This window comes from Coregonus clupeaformis, chromosome 29 (assembly GCF_020615455.1).
Source record: "Coregonus clupeaformis isolate EN_2021a chromosome 29, ASM2061545v1, whole genome shotgun sequence".
Lineage (NCBI taxonomy): Eukaryota > Metazoa > Chordata > Actinopteri > Salmoniformes > Salmonidae > Coregonus > Coregonus clupeaformis.
Window position 1 is genome coordinate 1,254,413 of NC_059220.1, and position 20,098 is coordinate 1,274,510.

Genomic DNA, 20,098 nt, shown 5'->3' on the forward strand with positions numbered 1-20,098 from the left:
TAGTTGTTGATCAGTCTCTCACGACGCTGGGGAGGAATTTTGGCCCACTCTTCCATGCAGAACTGCTTTAACTCAGTGACGTGTGGGTTTTCAAGCATGAACTGCTCGTTTCAAGTCCTGCCACAACATCTCAATTGGGATTAGGTCTGGACTTTGACTAGGCCATTCCAAAACTTCCAATTCGTTGCTTTTTAGCAATTTTCATGTAGACTTGATTCATGGTTCCTTCTATTAAGGCAAGTTGTCCAGGTCCTGAGGCAGCAAAGCATCCCCAAACCATCACACCACCACCACCATTCTTGACCTTTGGTATGATGTTCTTACTGTGGAATGCAGAGTTTGGTTTTCGCCAGACATTACTGGAACCATGTCGTCCAAAAGGTGATACTTTTGAATCATCTGTCCATAGAACGTTCTTCCAAGAGTCTTGATGATCATCCAGGTGCTTTTTGGCAAACTTGAGTCAACTTTTTGGACGAGATGGGTCCCATTATGTCTGGCGAAAACCAAACTCTGCATTCCACAGTAAGAACGTCATACCAAAGGTCAAGCATGGTGGTGGTGTGATGGTTTGGGGATGCTTTGCTGCCTCAGGACCTGGACAACTTGCCTTAATAGAAGGAACCATGAATCAAGTCTACATGAAAATTGCTAAAAAGCAACGAATTGGAAGTTTTGGAATGGCCTAGTCAAAGTCCAGACCTAATCCCAATTGAGATGTAGTGGCAGGACTTGAAACGAGCAGTTCATGCTTGAAAACCCACACGTCACTGAGTTAAAGCAGTTCTGCATGGAAGAGTGGGCCAAAATTCCTCCCCAGCGTCGTGAGAGACTGATCAACAACTACAGGAAGAATTTGGTTGGAGTCATTGCAGCTAAAGGTGGCACAACCAGTTACTGAGTGTAAGGGGGCAATTACTTTTTCCCACAGGGGAATTGGGTGTTGCATAACTTTCTTTATGAAATAAATTAAATAAATATGTAATTGTTGTGTTATTTGTTCACTTACGTTCCCTTTATCTAATATTAGGTTTTGGTTGAAGATCTGATAACATTCAGTATCACAAATATGCAAAAGTAGAGAAAATTAGAAAGAGGGCAAATACTTTTTCACAGCACTGTATATGTTGAAATGTCTGATTGTTCTCTGAATACAGCTCTGTCTCTCAACAGTCCAAGACCTACATGTGCAGCAGCCAGGGTAAAGTACTGTGTTTGACCATAGACTTTGGATCTGGCTTCACTTGTTCCGAGAGCTCCTCGAAGGTGAGTCATTGTTCATTCACTATTCTAACTGAAACTTCAACAGGCTACACAGTAGGGGGATATTGTCCATGCTAGACTGGTTAATACCTACTGTTTATTGATTGGTCAAAATAATGAACCCTTGCTATATTGTCTACTCTTATCCCCTGTAGAAGATATTATGGAGATACAAATTCTCTCAACTGAAAGGCTCCTCTGATGATGGGAAAACAAGGGTGAAGCTCCTCTTCAAGAATTCTGAAAACAAACAGATAGAGAGGAAGGTACAGGGACGCTGCATATGACATTATCTCAACTTCCATTGCAGTGGCCTCCCCCCGAGGAGAGTATCGATGGACGGCAGAATGTTTGAATACTGTGGTCCACAGGAGGTTGGTGGCACCTTTAATTGGGGAGGACGGGCTCATGGTAATGGCTGGAGCAGAATGAGTGGAACGGTATCGAATACATCAAACACATGGTTTCTATGGTTTCCATGTGTTTGATGCCATTCCATTCGCTCCCTTCCAGCCATTACTATGAGCCGTCCTCCCCTCAGCAGCCTCCACTCCTGTGGACATGTATTACACATCGGCTTTATGCTACCTCATCAATATATAGAATCAAACCATCTCTGGTAAATGCCATGCATGGAACCAGTAGAGTAATATTATTATTATTATTATTATTATTGTTGTTGTTGTTGTTGTTAGTAGTAGTAGTAGAAAATACAAGTGCCTATTTGTTACAAAAGTAATTGTGACATTTTTATGTGTGCAAACATTATGTAAATTTTATGCAAACTCTTAAAGAGTATGTCTTAGAATTTGTATTCAGGGTTTTTCTTTTCATTGCAGGAGCTGGAGTTTTCCAATCTGACGGCAGTCCTACATTGTATTCATTCTTTTATCGCTTCCAAAGTGGCCTCTGTGGACCCTGTCTTTGTCAACAGTCAAAGCATCTCTGGAAAGTACATGGGTTAGACACTTGTTTGTGTTGTCATGTACAGTTTAGTCACATGAGCTAATTGACTATTTTATGCACATTCAAATTCAATTGATATGTATATCTTGTTCCTGTTATTTTTGTAAGGCTCTTGTTAAATAATAATAAGGAAAATATTTTAAAAAACATATTTGACTTTGGAAGTAGAGGATATTTATACTTCCATTAATTGGTTGTTATTGACATTGGAGTATGAATATGTTTAAAAATCCATGCAGATTTTTTTCCATGCAGAAAAACATATTTATGGGTTGCATGTTTCGTAACAATATTGTTTTGAGCGTTAGTTTTGAACTGATCCCCGACTGAGCATTCTACTCAAAGCATCATCAATGAGAGCTGATGAAGATTTAATCAAAAGTGCATTACAGTAGCTTGGAAATACAACGACGTTCAGAAGGAGGCAATTATTTAGTAGGAAAACCTTTTGTCATCGTTTTGATGTCACCAGATTGACTTTAGATGCAGTGTAGCGCTAGCAAAGATTGAGGGGAGGCCACCAGATTTTATCTAGCTAACGTTACCATTGCTATTTTTCTTTTTACAAACTTTGATAGCTAAATGACAACATTGCCATCTGTCTAAAGTCAATTTGACGACACGATAATGCTGGCAAAGTTGTTTCCTACTAAATAGTTGACTACTTTAGCGATGTCATCATATTTCCAGGCACTATAGTGTAATTTAGACGATACAAGTAGTTAGCCCAGAACGACTGGGCTTATCACCACTTTAGGGCACCACTATGGCCCAGCCGATAGAGGGCTTGGAGAACGTTCATAACAATGGCGTGACGCGACCGAGTGACGGAGGTGCAACCTATGAATAGGCCTACAGTCACAAAGATGTTGGTTCCACTTCAAAGTTTTTGAATTCATGTGTTGATGCAAGGTAAACATTTTTTCATAGTTGCAAAGTAAAAGCAGAACAGATTAAACTGTACGAATCAATACACATGAAAACATTTTTTGCAATTAGTATTCTACTGGGCTATACCCTCTGGTTAATTTAACTTATTCCATGACTTCTGCATGACTACAGATAGTGTGGCTGCAGCATGATTTGGGGAAAAGAGTGTCTGGAGAGTTTCTGTTGAGGCCCACAAATGCAGGTCTTGGTGGAGGCGTTCATGACACCAGAGGGTGTTTTAGTTTATATAGATAGTCACTGCTAGTCACTGATATTCTCCCATAACAGAGGGTTGTGTGGAATGACAAACACTGGGAAAGAAGATGCAGGTTTATTGTAGCAATGGTGTCTTACTGTATCCGTCAGGTGACTACAATGTTAGTTTGTGAAACTAAATCAACATGTATGTTTTACGTTTTGTAATCCTTTATTTAGTGTGAAGCCATGCAGTTTGACAGTCATTACAAAGCTTACAGACATACACATCTATATGTATATTCACTCAGCCTCTTTTGTTTTCTTATCCATTACAAAATAAATCCCAAATCATTCCTCCTAATTGTCAAATGGTCTTCTATTGAATTCCGTGCCCTACCTGATATGTGTTCACAGCTATTGATGGTGGAAATAAACGCAGACTAACAAATCAATATTCTTGATTTGCTGGGGATCAAAGGCCATCTGCTGCTTGAAGAGTCTTGAATAGGGTAAGAAAGAAATTGAGACCAGTGACAGGAAAAACCCTTTCAAATTATACAGCAATAACATTTTGCAGAAAACTTTATTGTCCCATTTTTAGAACCAAAATGTGTTCACTAGGGCTCTGCTTGGCATTTGGTTTTCCTAATAGGAGGATTGGAGGTATTCTGCCGCCTGCCCGTAGCTTGTCTTTGATCAGATTGCTAAACTTTGTTTTGTTGACCTCTGTAGGTCTAGATAAACGTATTCCAGGATTCAATGTAACAAACAATGCATGACTGAATTGTCTGTTGTATGTTCCAATCCTCTCCAATTTTCTTTCAAATCCATCTCAGACGAAGGCCAGTCCCTCAGGTTCTGCACAGCAGGGGGGGCAACGTCCGGCACTTCTTCCCAGTGGTTCAAAATGTCACACCACATGCAGCTGTTGGTGCACAATCTTTCACTTGGTTATATATACTGTCAGTGGGTGGTATACAGAGACTGGTAACAGTAGGTGCTGTACAACAGGCCCCTAGATAGTACCTCTCACACCTGTAGACTGAGCCATTTGCGCCGTTCAGGTTTCTTCCGTAGCACCATCATTTGGTGAAGACAAGTGCAGAAACCCAACCTGAAAACAATATACAGGATGTCTCTATGGCACCGTGAAGAGCAACAACAAGACGAACATCCTAAAGACATGGACCGTGTCCTTCCACTGAACTTGAAGTCACGGACTGCTTGGTAATGTTACGCGGTTTCATCAGCAGTTTGTCAAGTACAGAGCTCAAGTGCCTCGCTCAATCTCCCGAGGGGCCATGACACCCACGCTTGACGACAGAGGCAACAGTAAGCTCTGAATGCTAACTGAAGCATTTGTGATTACGGGCGTCTGAGGGCGTCTCCAGGAGCACTAGAGAGCACTCTCTTATTACAAGAAATCCTGAAGGCTGTTTTAGAGAATTGGAAAACAGGTTACTGTACTGTTGAATTAAGCCAATTACAAATGACAGAAGTATAGGGACGGTAGCAGTAGCATGAACAATTATTTTCAACAGAATTACTATCTGAAAGAAACGCATAGCATGGACACACAGTTAGCCACTGTAGCGGAACGATAACTGCCCGACCATAAGTCCAACATTACAATAACATCTCAGCATTTTACATGTATACATAAGACATAAGATGGCCAGTATCTAAATGTCATTACTCTATAAATACAAGATGGTACCTTTCTTATTTGTAGAATGGCAGTGATGTTTCTTGCTCAGACGTAATAAGGACAAGGTAATCTCCCGCTGAGTCAGAAAGGAAATGTCCCTTTCTTTTTTTCCTAGCTCAAATAAGCAAGGCTTGACTTTGATGCACAATTCAATGGCAAGGCGTGCATGGTGAGATACACAGAATAATACATTATTTCCCTTCCTGAAATGTCTGACTGTCTGTCTTCTAAATGCGTAGGCAAATCAGGCAAACGTGTGCAGCTAAAGACCAACAAGGTTTGAAGTGTTTCTGCAACGTAGTCAACCAAGTACAACTGAACCTCTTGTAATGCCAGACCATGTGAAACCAGACCAACAAGACAGGTTTCTCCTTGCCAACAGACGAGAAGAGTCTCCTCTGAGGTAAAACGTCAAAAGGTGGGCAAATACATTGTTCGATTGCAGCTATGGTGTAACTTCTTGTCATGGCAGTTACTAGGAGTTGCTTTAAACATGTCAGGCATGAAATAATACTATTTCATCACGTGATGCTCATGGTGGATTGTTTGGTGCTTTTAAATTAACCTAGTTACACTTGAAAATTGAAAAAAATTGCAAAAAAAAGAAGAAGATATATTTCTGCGATTGACTTACTGTACATTCAGGTATCACCAAACCATGGCTGGTCATTTCAACCTGATTAAATATGCCATTGTATCCTGCACAATCTTCATGAGGTTTTTAAGTGATGAGGCCAGAAACTCCAAACGTAAGTAATCTCTGTTTTCTTTTTGTTCCTATTGATCATTTTATTATGTTTGCATGATTCAATTGAACGCAGATGTATTCTGCATGCACATACTCTGTATTCTATGTGTGTAAACTTTACCACCCAAGGACATTAAAAATGATATAGTACTGGATCACCTGGATGGGGGAATTAGACTTTTCTCTAAAGACCAACTTCTACATGGCAGTCTTCCTCCCAATAGGTATTTGCTATTGCGATGTATCTCAGAGATTATCCGGAGGAAAATTCAGCTATTAGTGCATATGAAATGTACATATTTTTTTCTTTTACATCTATTTCGTAGAAAATTAAAACCCACCTGATAGTTGATATGGGAAGGGTACCAGATCTGTGCAATGTAAAAGCCCAGTGAGAGTGACTGTTCATTCTAAAGCCCATTACTACAGCCGAGGGGGTATTTCTGGTTGCATATCACATCAGTCTGGACTGGGTTCAATATCTACTTCCCCTCCAAGGAATGTCAATGCAAGTCACTTCGGGTAACCGAGAGAGGTTACTAATTTTCTCCTAATCAGCCACCTTAGGTGCCAATCAAAAGGTATATTGAACTTTCCTTTGCTGCTTTACAGGAGATATTGTAAACTGGCACAGAACAGAATGTCACTGCTAGTGTCGCTTTCTTCTTTGCCAAATTACTACAGGGATTTTGCATCACAACACTGTCGCTTTAATATTTTTAATAATATTGCCTTGCTTTTTGTATTAATTTTCTAACAATTTGTAAATAAATCAAATGCTCTCTATAGTATGGTTCCATATTATATAGCGTGATTGGTTTGTTACAAGTCCTATGTTTGCCTCTTCCAGGAACATCATTTGACAACGGGGGAATGCTCATTTCCTCTTTTCAAGAAAGTCTTCAGATGGTGGACGCAGCATTATGTCACACCAGGACAGAGTAATGAACCTAATCACAGTGTGTGCATGGTTCATGCGAGACTGTTCCTAGAAATATATTTTTTTAATATATTTTTTTTAAGAGCGAGGGGTCCACTTTTTCACCTTATCTGACAATTCCTCTGAATCACAGGCGAGGCACACTCCAGTCTCCAATGCAGCTGTTTACATTTCTCCGGCAAGCAGAGCCTGAGACCCAAGAGATTTCCAGAGCTGCAGAGGTCTTTGACACAACTCTGTTTATTCTAAAGGACAGAGCCAGCCGGAGACAGAAAAGGGCACTTGTTGCATCAGGTAGATCTACTGTTATATTTCACTTCAGCCGTTATCACACCGTATATGAATAATGTAGGCTATGCTATATGCTTGCAATAACAGCACAAAGGTCATGTCTATTCTGTGGTATATTCAGATAGCCCACACGGATCTCAGGAAGTTAACTTGAGCCAGTTACTGGTATGACATAGAAGTGCAAAGAGATGCATGCAGGATCCACACTAACAGTTAAACGTCAAAGATAAGCCTTTTCGCATATACAGTGTCAGCAATGTTATTGAATTGCAAATGGCTGCCCTGACTAGCCTAATTAGATGATCTGTTTGCAGACCATTTGCATTAGTTAACTCAGTGCTGTCACTTCTCAAGAGCTCCTTTCATTGGAGGACTTGGCGCTGATTGCAGACCTGTCAGGCTGTCCTCCACCCGTTCACCCAGCCTTCTGTCACAACGATTGCCTCGCCAACAAGTACCGTTCCATATCTGGAGTCTGCAATAATAGGTGTCTGGTACATTTTCTATATAATTTCATTCAATCTGAACATCCACAATAAGGTTTGTTTACGCTTACATTTTACATTTCTCAAAATAGATTAGAAAATATATTTTGTCTTCATAGAGTCAAAAAATTACTGTAGGATTTTATGTTTTTTAAGTAACTAGAAATTGAATAACCCCTCCCCTCCCCTCCCCACACACACACACACACACACACACACACACACACACACACACACACACACACACACACACACACACACACACACACACACACACACACACACACACACACACACAAGCTAAACACACACACAGCTTTTTCCTGTTGATTTCCACCCAATTCCTCTAAATACTCCCACCATGCACTATAATTAACTTATTCTCTGTGAGATGTTGCATTCGGCCGGGGCATACACACCTGTTTTGTATTATGGGGTATTTTGACAGATTTTTAAACATATTTTTCAGGCAAAAGCCTTTCTGGGGCACAGCCAACAGTGCCTTGGCCAGATGGCTTCCGGCAGAATATGAAGACGGAGAAAGACAACCAAAGGGCTGGAACCACGGTCAACTATACAATGGCTTCCAGCTTCCCCCGGTAATCTCTAAAGTGTGAGACTGCAGGTGCACCATGTTTAGTAAAAAAAAAAAAAAAAGCCATTCGAAAGGATGCTGTTTATTTTTTTTCCAGTGTTATCTGTTAAATTAAAACATGTACAGTATATCCCTTTTTGCATTTTAATAACACATGGCTGTAGCTGCCTGCATTCATTGGGGCAGGGACCAGAGATATTAACTATTTCTGGTTCTAGAAAATATATATATTTTTTTATCTTACTGACAAAGTGTTAATGTCATTATTATTTTTTTACCAAGAGGAATTTATTCTGATTTGCATTTATATTTGCATTTCAGATATTTTCAGCTGTCTTATTTCATGTTATCACCACACACTGACTGGATTTTTTAAAATGGAGATCATTAAATATACAATACATTATGTAGCTACACAGCCTGCAGTTTGCACAGTGTTTGACCCACTAAATGGAACCTATAATTTATGTATCTGTATTACAACATGTTTTTACTGTGATTCTGAAGCTACTGTAAATCCCAATTTTTCTCAGAGGTTGTGAAGTTGGTAAAACAGCCTTGTAATCCTCGAACACTCATTGAAACTAACTAAAATGTAATCTACGTAATCCCCAAAAGTAACTATTTATCATCAGAGGGCCATAAACAATAACTAGTAATGCTGCATACTCAAATAAATATAAAAATCTCACCTTTCTGATAAAACATAGTTGCTGAGGTATTGTCACTTTTGAGTACACAAGCTCAAGTAAATACAACTATGATAAAATATGAAATATTTTATATGATGTATTTTATACTCAACTCAACAAAACTGCATGAATAAGGTTGGAAATTTTACTGATATGCTCTCTAAATATAGTATAATCAAATTATAAAATGAATAACTACACGATTTCACCTTCCTTATAACTGTAAAATAAATATTTGTGCATATTTTCTAAGGGTCTCTCTAGATCAAAACATCTTCCCCACCGCTGTGAACGTCACACAGAGCTCTAGCTTTGCTTCCTGAACTCGTTAGGAACTGGCCTTTCATCTTATATGAATGTTGTCCGTCTATGACAAACAGAAAGAGTTTTTTCTTTAAAATCTACCAATTATTTTAGATTACTGGCTATAAATCGATCTCAGAATGTTCTAGAACGACAAAACCACTTCCTCCTGCTGCGTTACGATGTAATGATAGATATACACGGCGAGGCATGGCTTAACATGACCACACCCCTGAGTAGGGTACAGCCGTAGAGTACTCCCGTTACTCCCATGTAATAAGCCTAACTTTGGCGGCATTCTTAGCAAACTACTGACACTTTTTTTGTTGTTTTAACAAACGTTTTCATCAGCGTCGTTACTAAAATACTTGGCTGTCACAACAACAAATGATTTGCATGATACTGTAATGACCCAGCGGGCGTCATAAAGTAAAAGAGAGACGGGCACCAGGTGTACAGGCAGAACACAGGTTTATTCCTAAATGGGCTATTGTTCAGGCCACAACCCACGCCGCTAAACCTCAAACATACACAAATAGAACATGTCAAATCAAGGGTCCCGAACAGAAGAGAGAGATGAGACCGTAACCCCTATTTAATCATTCCCAAAATCCCGCGGGATTACCCATCATACCCCCCAACCTTTCCATCTGTCCTGGCATATTTAACCCCTGCTAGTACCCATGAGAACGATAACACATCCATGAACACAGAACACAATACAGGGTCGTTACATAGCCCCCCTCCTTTCTAAACCCTAGCCCCTAGGGTTACAAAACAAAATCCTTAAAAACGACCCGGAGGTCGCATCAGTCTCTTGTGCCTTCCCTTGACTCTCACTGGTGGACCCCCAGAACACTCATCTGCCCCAATGTCATTTCCAGCACCCCCGAAGAGGCAGCCCCCGTCCCAGGCTCAGCTTGCATTAGAGTCTCCTCGCTAGACTGTCCCCGTGTGCTCACATCAGAGTCCTCACTTCCATTCCCTACCGTTTTCCTCCCTCTGTAGGGCGCCAATCGGTCCCGGTGGACCACCACCTTCCTGCCCCGTGGGGAACCTCCACCCGGTACGTCACCTCCCCCACTCTCTCTATCACCAGGCACGGCCCCACCCAGGCACTGTCCAGCTTTGGGCACCGCCCCTTCTTGCGCGTGGGGTTGTGAAGCCACCACGCGTTCTCCCGCTCCAAAGTGCCTCCCCCTAGCGCGTGAGTCATAGTGGCGCTTTTGGCGCATTCCTGCGTTCTCGAGTTGCTCTCTTGCGAAGGTGTGAGCCGCTTCTAACCGGGTTCTGCAGTCGACGAACATAGTTCGGGCCAGGCAAAACCCCGTCGTCGTTATCAGGAGGGTGGCCAAACGTCAGTTCGGCTGGGGTGCGCAACTCACAACCTAACATTAGTAGCGCTGGGGAGCACGCAGTCGATTCCTGAACAGCCGACCTACATGCCATGAGAATAAACGGTAAGTGGGTGTCCCAATCTCTCTGGTGTTTTGAGGTAGCGATAGCCAGCTGTTGTGCTAATGTTCTGTTAAATCTTTCCACCAGCCCATCACTCTGGGGATGAAGCGGAGTAGTGCGCGTCTTCTCCGCGCCTAACCGTCTACACAACTCTGAGAACACCCGTGACTCAAAGTTTCTCCCCTGGTCGCTGTGTATAGACTGTGGCACCCCGAACCGACTGATTATTCCCCCTACCAATGCATCAGCTACTGTTTCTGCCTCCTGGTCTGGGAGAGCGTAAGCCTCTGGCCACTTGGTGAAGTAGTCCATAGCAGTTAGAATCCACCTGTTACCGCTGTCTGTGATTGGAAACGGTCCAACTATGTCTACCCCCAGTCTCTCCATGGGCTCCCCTACTGGGAATTGTTGTAGGAGGGCGTGTGACTGACCTGGAGGTCCTTTCTTAGCAGCACACTCATCGCACTGCCTGCAAAAGTCCTCCACATCCCTCCTGTGCCTGGCCCAATAGAAGCCTTTACGTACGCGCTTTAACGTTTTGGAGACCCCAAAATGCCCTGCGCCTACTCCCCGTGAAGCTGCTGTAACACGCTCCCTTGCAGCCTTTGGGAACCACTACCTGCCACGTCATTTCTCCAGTAGCTGGCTTTTTCCACCCCCTCTGGAGCACTCCCTCAGCCACTCTAAGGACTGAGAATTTAGCCCAGAGTCCTTTGGTGACTGGTGATAGAGGGGCTACTTCCCCCATGGCGGTCGTCTTCTCTCTTCCACCCACCCCAGCACAGGACGCAGCTCTGCGTCCTCCTCCTGGCGACGCCTCCACTCCCCGACGTCCACAGCCTCAAGCTCCCGGCACTCTGTCACCCTCAGCTGACTCACCGTGGCGGTGACTCCCTCCTCCATGCACAGTTCCCTCTCTCGCTCCACCCGTTTGGCGCAGTACCCACAGCCGTCCTCAGCACACGGGCGGCGGGACAAGGCGTCTGCATTGCTGTGGCGAAGGCCGGCCCTGTGCTCCACCTGGAAGTCGTAGGGTTGCAGCTCCTCCAACCAGCGGGCGATCTGACCCTCTGGCTCCTTGAAGGAGAGAAGCCACTGCAGGGCGGAGTGATCCGTCCGCACCACAAACGGCAGGCCCCCAGGTAGTACTTGAAATGGCGTACTGCTGCCACGACAGCCAAAAGCTCCCTCCTTGTCACGCAGTAGCGTTTTTCAGCCTTATCAAAAGTTCTGCTGTAATAAGCTACTACGTGCTCCCCGTCAGAACCACGCTGAGCCAGCACGGCCCCCAAGCCCTCATTGCTTGCATCGGTGTCCAGAATAAACGGACGGTTTGGGTCTGGTGAGGACAGGACAGGGGCCTCCACCAGGGCACGTTTGAGGGCCTCAAACGCCCGCTGGTGCTCTTCGGTCCACTGAAAGACAGTGTCCTTCTTGAGAAGGTGGTTCAAAGGAGCTGCTATCCCCGCAAACCCTTTCACAAACCTACGATAGTAGGATGCCAGACCCAGGAAGCTCTTAACCTCCTTTTTTCCTTTGGAATTGGCCACCCCCTCACAGCCTCCACTTTGTCTGGCAACGTGCTGATACCCTCACCACCCAGCTGATGACCCAGGAACGCCAACTCTCTTTGCATGAAATGGCACTTTTCCGGGTGTAATTTTAGCCCCGCCCCCGAGATCCTCTCCAGCACTCGCCTAAGTGCCCCCAGTGCCCCCTCAAACGACGTGCCATGTACCAATATGTCGTCTAGGTACACGACACACTCGTCTCTCGGAACCCCCGCCAGCACTCTGTCCATGAGCCTCTCAAAGGTGGCAGGAGCATTACAAAGCCCGAAGCACAGCACCTTGAACTGCCAATGGCCCCTATCCGTGGAGAAGGCCGTTTTTCACGTGCCCCAGGCGAGAGGGGCACCTGCCAGTAGCCGCTGCGCAGATCAAGGGAAGAGAACCACGAGGACCCTCTGACGTGGTCTAGCGACTCATCGATCCTCGGTATGGGGTAAGAGTCTTTAATGGTGACAGAATTTAGGCCCCTGTAGTCCGCACAAAACCTAAGTTTACCCCCTTTCTTAGGCACCATGACGACCGGCGCGGACCACGGGCTATCTGATGGCTCAATGAAATCAGCCCGCAACATGTCAGCAATAGCTGTGGCTGCTGCTTCCCTCTTGGCAAGGGGAATGCGACGGGGCCGAATTTTAATGGGTTGGTTGTCCCCAGTGTCGATGTCGTGCTGAACCAGGTGCGTTTGCCCTACCTCATCTTCCCCCAAGCGAAGCTATCTTTAAAGTCAAACAGCAGCTGCTTTAATTGTCTCTGTTGTCCCTCGTCCAGACCTTGACAGTTTTTCAGCCACACAGCCTCAACGGCGTCGATAACTTCCTCCTTCCCCCCGTTGGGCTGATGGGGTGAAGGAGCCAGTGTGTTTTGGGCTACTGGTATGCCTGTGCTTGCACCATTATGGGGAGTGAAGGTCGTTGCCGCCGGAGACAGCTGCTGGGATGGAACAACGACCAAAGGGAGCAGCCGGGACGACCAGTGGAGTTTCGGCAAGCTTGGAGGAAGACGGAGGGACAGCCCTGCCCCCTGCTGGCCCTCCCGTAGGCGACATTCCCACTGTGGGCCCCCGACAGCCTCAAAGTGCCCGAAGCTAAGTCCAACTGAGCCCCACAGTTTTTCAAAAAGTCCATTCCCAGTATACAGGGTCCTGTACCGCTGCTACCCACACCGGACACCCCACAGTTCTCCCCCCACAGTCACAGACACCCGACACTTCCCTAACATGGGGGCTAGCTCCCCCGTGACAGTCCGTAGCTGGACAAAGGTCGGCTCCACCCGCACCCCAACAGGTAGTATGTCTGGTCTCACCAGGGTTACTGTAGAGCCCGTGTCGACCAGGGCCAAACATTCCACCCCCTCTACCTTGACAATGACATTGCAGAAGTCCCCAATGGTGGTACGTCCCACCACAACTACCGGACTAGGAAACACGGTGGCCGCTACACCCTGGGGAAGCAGGTCCCCACCCTCTTGCCTGCACTGCTGGGTACATCTTCTGCTTACTGTGGGTTCGGGGGCGGAGGAATGGGCCCGCGCTGCCCCCTGCGCGAGAACCCGCTGTCGTTTCCCTGTTGACTGGAGAATCTGCCACACTCCCGCTGAATGTGGCCAGTCTGGCCACAACCCCAGCAGACAATGGAAGTTGAGCTGACACTGCGATGTTGTCTGGAGCCCTTCTCAATGACAAGCGAAGCGGTCTTGACTAACCCTCCCAACTCGTCGACCCACTCTGGTTTGGTGACCCCCAGCACCCCGGCCGCCGCTGCTCTCACCTCTGGTTGACTGGCAACCTCCACTCTCACTCCCTCACCCCAGATCAGCTCCCTCTTCCTGGCTATCTCCACTGCAGCCCGCAGAGATGCTGGGTCCGACATCTGCACATGCTTACCCAGTTCGGTGGGGGAGAGCGCTCTAATGAAACTGTCCCGTGCCAGCTCGTCTTGCACCCCAATCGACATATTTGCATAAGCCCGCCTGGTCAGGCTCAGAATATCACTTGCCAACGCCTTTAATGATTCCCCCTGAAGTCTCTTTTTGTTATTCAGTTCAATCCGCAGCATGTTGGGCTGTGCATCGCTGCCCAAACGGCCCCCCAATGCCTCCACTAGCGCACCGTAGTCGCCCCTCTCGTCCGGGGCTAGCGTTAGCAGGCATTCCGACGCCTCCTCTGACAGGCTCAGGGCAAGCTGTAACCCTTTCGTCTCGTCAGACCACCTCCCGGCTCTAGCCAACAACTCGAATTGAGTGAAAAAAACTTCCCATTTACCTTGTCCATTGAACTTTGGGAGTTTAGCCGCTACCGTGGCTAATGGCAATAGGGCGCTGCCATCTCTGTTTACATAAGGAGGTCCAGCCATTTCCGCACGCGGTGACGTCGATATCTCCGTCGCCGTGACGTCTGTTCTGGTCGAGCGGTTTGAAGGAAAACCCGCCCGTTCTGCCATCTTGCTGACTGACAATTTAACTCCCGCCATGTGGCTCTCCAGCTCTTCTACAGCCGTCATCGCTTGACCCTCCCGACCGGGTACACCCGAGCCCACAACGGCCACTTTGTCCGACTCTTCCTTAACTTTCCGCCTCGCCCCGATCATCCTGACCGTAGATGCGAGTCACGCTAAAGCTAACCACGGCCTATACTGAAACAGCTAACTCGCCTAATCTCGATCTATCCCGTCGTTAAAGCACTTCTGACACCAATGTAATGACCCAGCGGGCGTCATAAAGTAAAAGAGAGACGGGCACCAGGTGTACAGGCAGAACACAGGTTTATTCCTAAATGGGCTATTGTTCAGGCCACAACCCACGCCGCTAAACCTCAAACATACACAAATAGAACATGTCAAATCAAGGGTCCCGAACAGAAGAGAGAGATGAGACCGTAACCCCTATTTAATCATTCCCAAAATCCCGCGGGATTACCCATCATACCCCCCAACCTTTCCATCTGTCCTGGCATATTTAACCCCTGCTAGTACCCATGAGAACGATAACACATCCATGAACACAGAACACAATACAGGGTCGTTACAATACGTATTCTGCCACTCTAATGTGTTACCTGACCTGCTAACACTGACAGTAAAGCTAGTAAAGTTGTCTGATTATATTTACGTCACTGTTTGTTTACCCATAGCTTTTTTGCCGGTTAGCTGACGTTAGTTGGCTGGCTAGCGAGATAAGCTAATCTTGATCTAATTAGCTAGTCTTAATAATAATAATAATAATAATAATAATAATAATAATAATATGCCATTTAGCAGACGCTTTTATCCAAAGCGACTTTCAGTCAAGACTATCACGTGAACGCAGCATGTGATTTGTCAGTGACGTAGGGTTCAGCCAGGAGCTGATGGATAGTCGGAAGAGTGAATTAAATGGTAGGAGGGACATCCCATCTTCAAGTGCTGTGTCTGTGAGAACCAGGGCTATCGCTCAATGCAAGCCATTTCAATCTACTGTGTCCACAGATTGATTTATACGTGAAAAAAAAATGCCAGTTTAAAACCGGTACCACAACCACGCAGGTCCCCTAAACAGGGGACTTTACATATAAGAGGTTTATAAAAGGCCATCTTTGTTGAGAGACAAGGCCATGGACTATGGGCAACGCTGTCAGTGTGCTTGTGTTTGTGAACAGTGAAGCTGTCGATTTATTCATTATCCTGTACGAGGATGGGTTTAGAACAATCAAACACAGAAGCTCCAAAATATCAACCTTCATCGTCCAACCGGACTATGTGTCATGTTCCCACTGCATTACCAGGTACAGGAAGTCAGCAAGAAAATACTGCAGAGCTCCAGCCGGCCGATGTTGCTAGATGATGTCTATTGTCAGATGCTAGTGGACTGGGGCCAGTACATAGACCATGACATATCCTTCACTCCTCAAAGCACAAGCAGAGCTGCTTTCTTGGGAGGACTGGACTGCCTGGAAACGTGTGAAAACATAAATCCCTGCTTCCCTATTGAGGTAACCACTCATAAATCACCCCAATGAATACACTCACATCAGTTGTCTGTCTGCTTCCCAAATCCTACCAGTCCCTTTTAGGGAGACAAAAGTGTTGCTTTTGTATAACACTTGTATATAACTGTGTATAAGTTGTGTTCTTTCTCTCGCAGACACTCCCTCGTGACAAACTGTCTGGGAACAGAAGCTGCGTGCCATTCTTCCGTTCATCGCCAGCCTGCTTCTCCGGTAACGCACAGGCTGCGACGGCGGACATCAAACAAGTGCTACAGCGTCAACAAATGAACTCAATCACGTCTTTCCTGGATGCATCCACTGTATATGGCCACACCCCGTATTTACAGAGTGCCCTTCGAGACCTCTCGAGCTCCGATGGTCGGCTGGCTGTCAACAGCAGATTCAGTGACTGGAGTGGCAGACCCTACCTGTCTTTTGTCCCCAACACCCCGTCTCCATGCTTCCAAGATCCAGGGGATCCCCAGGGGGAAAGGGTGGATTGTTTCCTGGCTGGGGACAGCAGGGTGAATGAGGTTTTGCCCCTGGCGGTTCTACACACGCTGTGGATGAGGGAACACAATAGAATCGCAGAGGCCTTGAAGAGCCTCAACCCACACTGGAGCGCAGAGATCATTTACCAAGAGGCCCGCAAGATCATTGGAGCGCTTCACCAGGCAAGTCCTACTGTACACGATGGAAACACCATGACAATATCGTATGAATAGGATAAAAATACATAGTCGTGCTGTACGTTCACTTTGGGGAGCCTTGCTTTGTTATGGGAGTACTCGGCAGCCCTAGTTCCTACTGCCTGATGTATGATGTTACTTATTGTAGTGAGATTATCAGAGGGTTATTACCATTATCCAGGTATTTATCAGATTAAAAATTACCAAAAGTTAGCCCTTTTATAGATGAGGTCAAAAGTCACTCTTAATTCAGAGTTCTTATCTGTGTCAGAACAATGGGGTTTGAATTTAAAGTGCACAAATAACTTCCTAAAAATGGCCTCTGGTCTTACATTAGTCAATGCAAAACATTATACTGAACAAAAATATAAACGTATGTTGGTCCCATGTTTCATGAGCTGAAATAAAATATCCCAGTATTTTTCTATACGCACAAAAAGCGTATTTCTCTCCAAATTTGTGCACAAATTTGTTTACATCCCTGTTAGTGAACATTTCTCCTTTGCCAAGATAACCCATCCAGCCGACAGGCGTGGCATAGGTGCACCTTGTGCTGGGGACAAGAAAAGGTCACTCTAAAATGTGCAGCTTTGTCCCACACCACAATGCCACAGATGCAGGAATGTCCACCAGAGCTGTTGCCAGAGAATTTAATGTTCATTTCTCTACCATAAGCCACCTTCAACGTTGTTTTAGAGAATTTGGCAGTACGTCCAACCGGCCTCACAACCGCAGACCACATGTAACAATGCCAGCCCAGGACCACCACATCTGGCTTCTTGACCTGCGGGATCGTCTGAGGCAGGGGGTGGGGGTGGTGCTGAGGACTATTTCTGTCTGTAATAAAGCCCTTTTGTGGGGAAAAACTCATTCTGATTGGGTGAGCCTGGCTCCCAAGTGGGTGGGCCTATGCCCTCCCAGGCCCACCAATGGCTGCGCCCATGCCCTGTCATGTGAAATCGATTGATTAGGGCCTAATTTATTTATTTAAATTGACTGATTTCCTTAAATGAACTGTAACTCAGTAAAATCGTTGAAATTGTTGCATGTTGCGTTTATATTTTTGTTCAGTATAGTTCTGTCTCAATACCCAGACCTACAGAAATATTTTGATTATAAAACTTTCTAATTCAGTTCTTATCTTTTCTGGTTGAATGTCAAAAGAGGATAGCCTGCTGGCTTAGTCCACCTGGCATAGAATAAGGTGAACTGAATCACCTGCATGTTCTTGTGATTTCAAAATGTGATAGAAAATGGCCCAATGGCAATCCCAGAGTGGATATGAGGATAACACTATAACCCTCTGTCACGATCGTCGGATACAGAGGACCAAAGCGCAGCGTTATTTGCGAACATGCTTTTATTTATGATCACACGACCAAAATAACAAAATCGATACGTGACGTCCAAAGGTGCAAAACACAAACCTACACAGGAACAAGATCCCACACCCCACTGTGGCAAACAGACTGAATAAATATGGTTCCCAATCAGAGACAACCAGCAACAGCTGACACTAGTTGCCTCTGATTGAGAACCACTTTGGCCAACCTAGAAACACAACAACTAGAATCGACAAAGGAAACTCACACCCTGGCTCAACATACAAGTGTCCCCAGAGCCAGGGCGTGACACCCTCATGGTGTATGTTTTACTTCTTAGGAATCCCTACGACCACAGGGACAGGGCAGTATGAAGATCAAGGCCAGGTAGACTACTAAATACTTTCCGCTATCCCAGCTGGAGAAAAGCGGCATTATAGAGGTCAAAGAATAATCTGTAAGGCTTAAGTGCAGCCCAAGCCTCTTTACATTGAAATGACAGAGAACATATGAAGTCTTGTCGGAGACAGGCTAAATGACAGGGAGAGGACATATGAAGTATTGTTGGAGTGAGGCTAAATGACAGGGAGAGAACATATGAAGTCGTGTTGGAGAGAGGCTAAATGACAGGGAGAGAACATATGAAGTCTTGTCGGAGAGAGGCTAAATGACAGGGAGAGAACATATGAAGTCTTGTCGGAGAGAGGCTAAATGACAGGGAGAGAACATATGAAGTCTTGTCGGAGAGAGGCTAAATGACAGGGAGAGAACATATGAAGTCTTGTCGGAGAGAGGCTAAATGAGTGCACCAACCAGAATACAGTTGTTTCAACAATGTCTCTGAAGGGTTGATTTTCTATAGATTATCAAATTGTCTGTCTTGTCAAATGTGGAAAGAGCAAGGCTTTCATATACATATACATACTGCAGTGTATGTGTGTGATACAGCGTCCTCCGTAATTATTGGGACAGCATTTCTCCTTCTTTTGGCTCTATACTTCAGAAGTTTGGATTTGAAATGATACAATGACTATGAGGTTAAAGTGCAGACTGTCAGCTTTAATTTGAGAGTATTTTCATCCATGTCAGGTGAACCGTTTAGAAATTACAGCACTTTTTGTAAATAGTCCCCCCCCCCCCACCGTTTTAGGGGTGCAAAAGTATTGGGACAAAGTAGTACAAAGTGTAGTATTTGGTCCCGTATTCACAGCACGCAATGACTCATCAAGCGTGTGAATCTACAAATTTGTTGGATGCATTTGCTGTTTGCTTTGCTTGTGTTTCAGATTATTTTGTGACCAATAGAAATGTATGGTAAATAATGTATTTAGTCATTTTTTAGTCACTTTTATTGTAAATAAAAATATAATATATTTCTAACTTCTACATGAATGTGGATGCTACCATTATTACAGATAATGCTGAATGAATCGTGAATAATGATGAGCGAGAAAGTTACAGATAAACAAATATCTTACCCCTACAAAAATGCTAACCTCCCCTGTTATTGTAATGGTGAGAGGTTAGCATGTCTGGGGGCATGATATTTGCGGATCTGTAATTTTCTCACTCATCATTATTCATGATTCATTCAGGATGACCCTAAATCATGGTACCATTCACATTAATGTAGGAGTGTTTAGAAACATATTATATTCTTATTTACAATAAAAGTGACTCCACAATGACACAATACATTATTTATAATTTACATTAGGCACAAAATAATCTGGTGGAGAGCCAAGGCCTTTATAAATAGTGATGAGGCCAGATGACATTTTCTGAGGTTAATCAAGGGGAACAAATAAACAACCATATCTCCAAGCTCGCATAGGATATCCCAAAATACCATCTCAGTAGAACATTTTCAGATGAATGTATACACCCTGTCCTAGATAATCTTGCAAATTTTCTGCAAGGATATCTGGCAGCAGTGCACTAGTTATTTCTTATCAACTGATCCTTTGAACCCTGAAGG

The 20,098-nt window shown here is 44.8% G+C and overlaps 2 protein-coding genes across 2 annotated transcripts in view; both read left to right on the forward strand.

The window, feature by feature from the left end:
- LOC121544558 (gamma-2-syntrophin-like) overlaps positions 1-3,697 on the forward strand; it is a 58,114-nt gene extending 54,417 nt beyond the window's left edge. Inside the window, exons 14-16 of the mRNA XM_041854505.2 lie at positions 1,174-1,266; positions 1,419-1,529; positions 2,103-3,697. Coding sequence (XP_041710439.2) covers positions 1,174-1,266; positions 1,419-1,529; positions 2,103-2,228 — 330 coding nt within the window. The 3' untranslated portion in view covers positions 2,229-3,697. The remainder of the gene's footprint in view (positions 1-1,173; positions 1,267-1,418; positions 1,530-2,102) is intronic.
- Positions 3,698-4,489: 792 nt separating this feature from the next.
- tpo (thyroid peroxidase) overlaps positions 4,490-20,098 on the forward strand; it is a 36,202-nt gene continuing 20,593 nt past the window's right edge. The window contains exons 1-6 of the mRNA XM_045209033.1: positions 4,490-4,584; positions 6,887-7,047; positions 7,399-7,531; positions 7,999-8,128; positions 15,906-16,112; positions 16,265-16,783. Of these exons, the coding sequence (XP_045064968.1) occupies positions 4,490-4,584; positions 6,887-7,047; positions 7,399-7,531; positions 7,999-8,128; positions 15,906-16,112; positions 16,265-16,783 (1,245 nt within the window). The remainder of the gene's footprint in view (positions 4,585-6,886; positions 7,048-7,398; positions 7,532-7,998; positions 8,129-15,905; positions 16,113-16,264; positions 16,784-20,098) is intronic.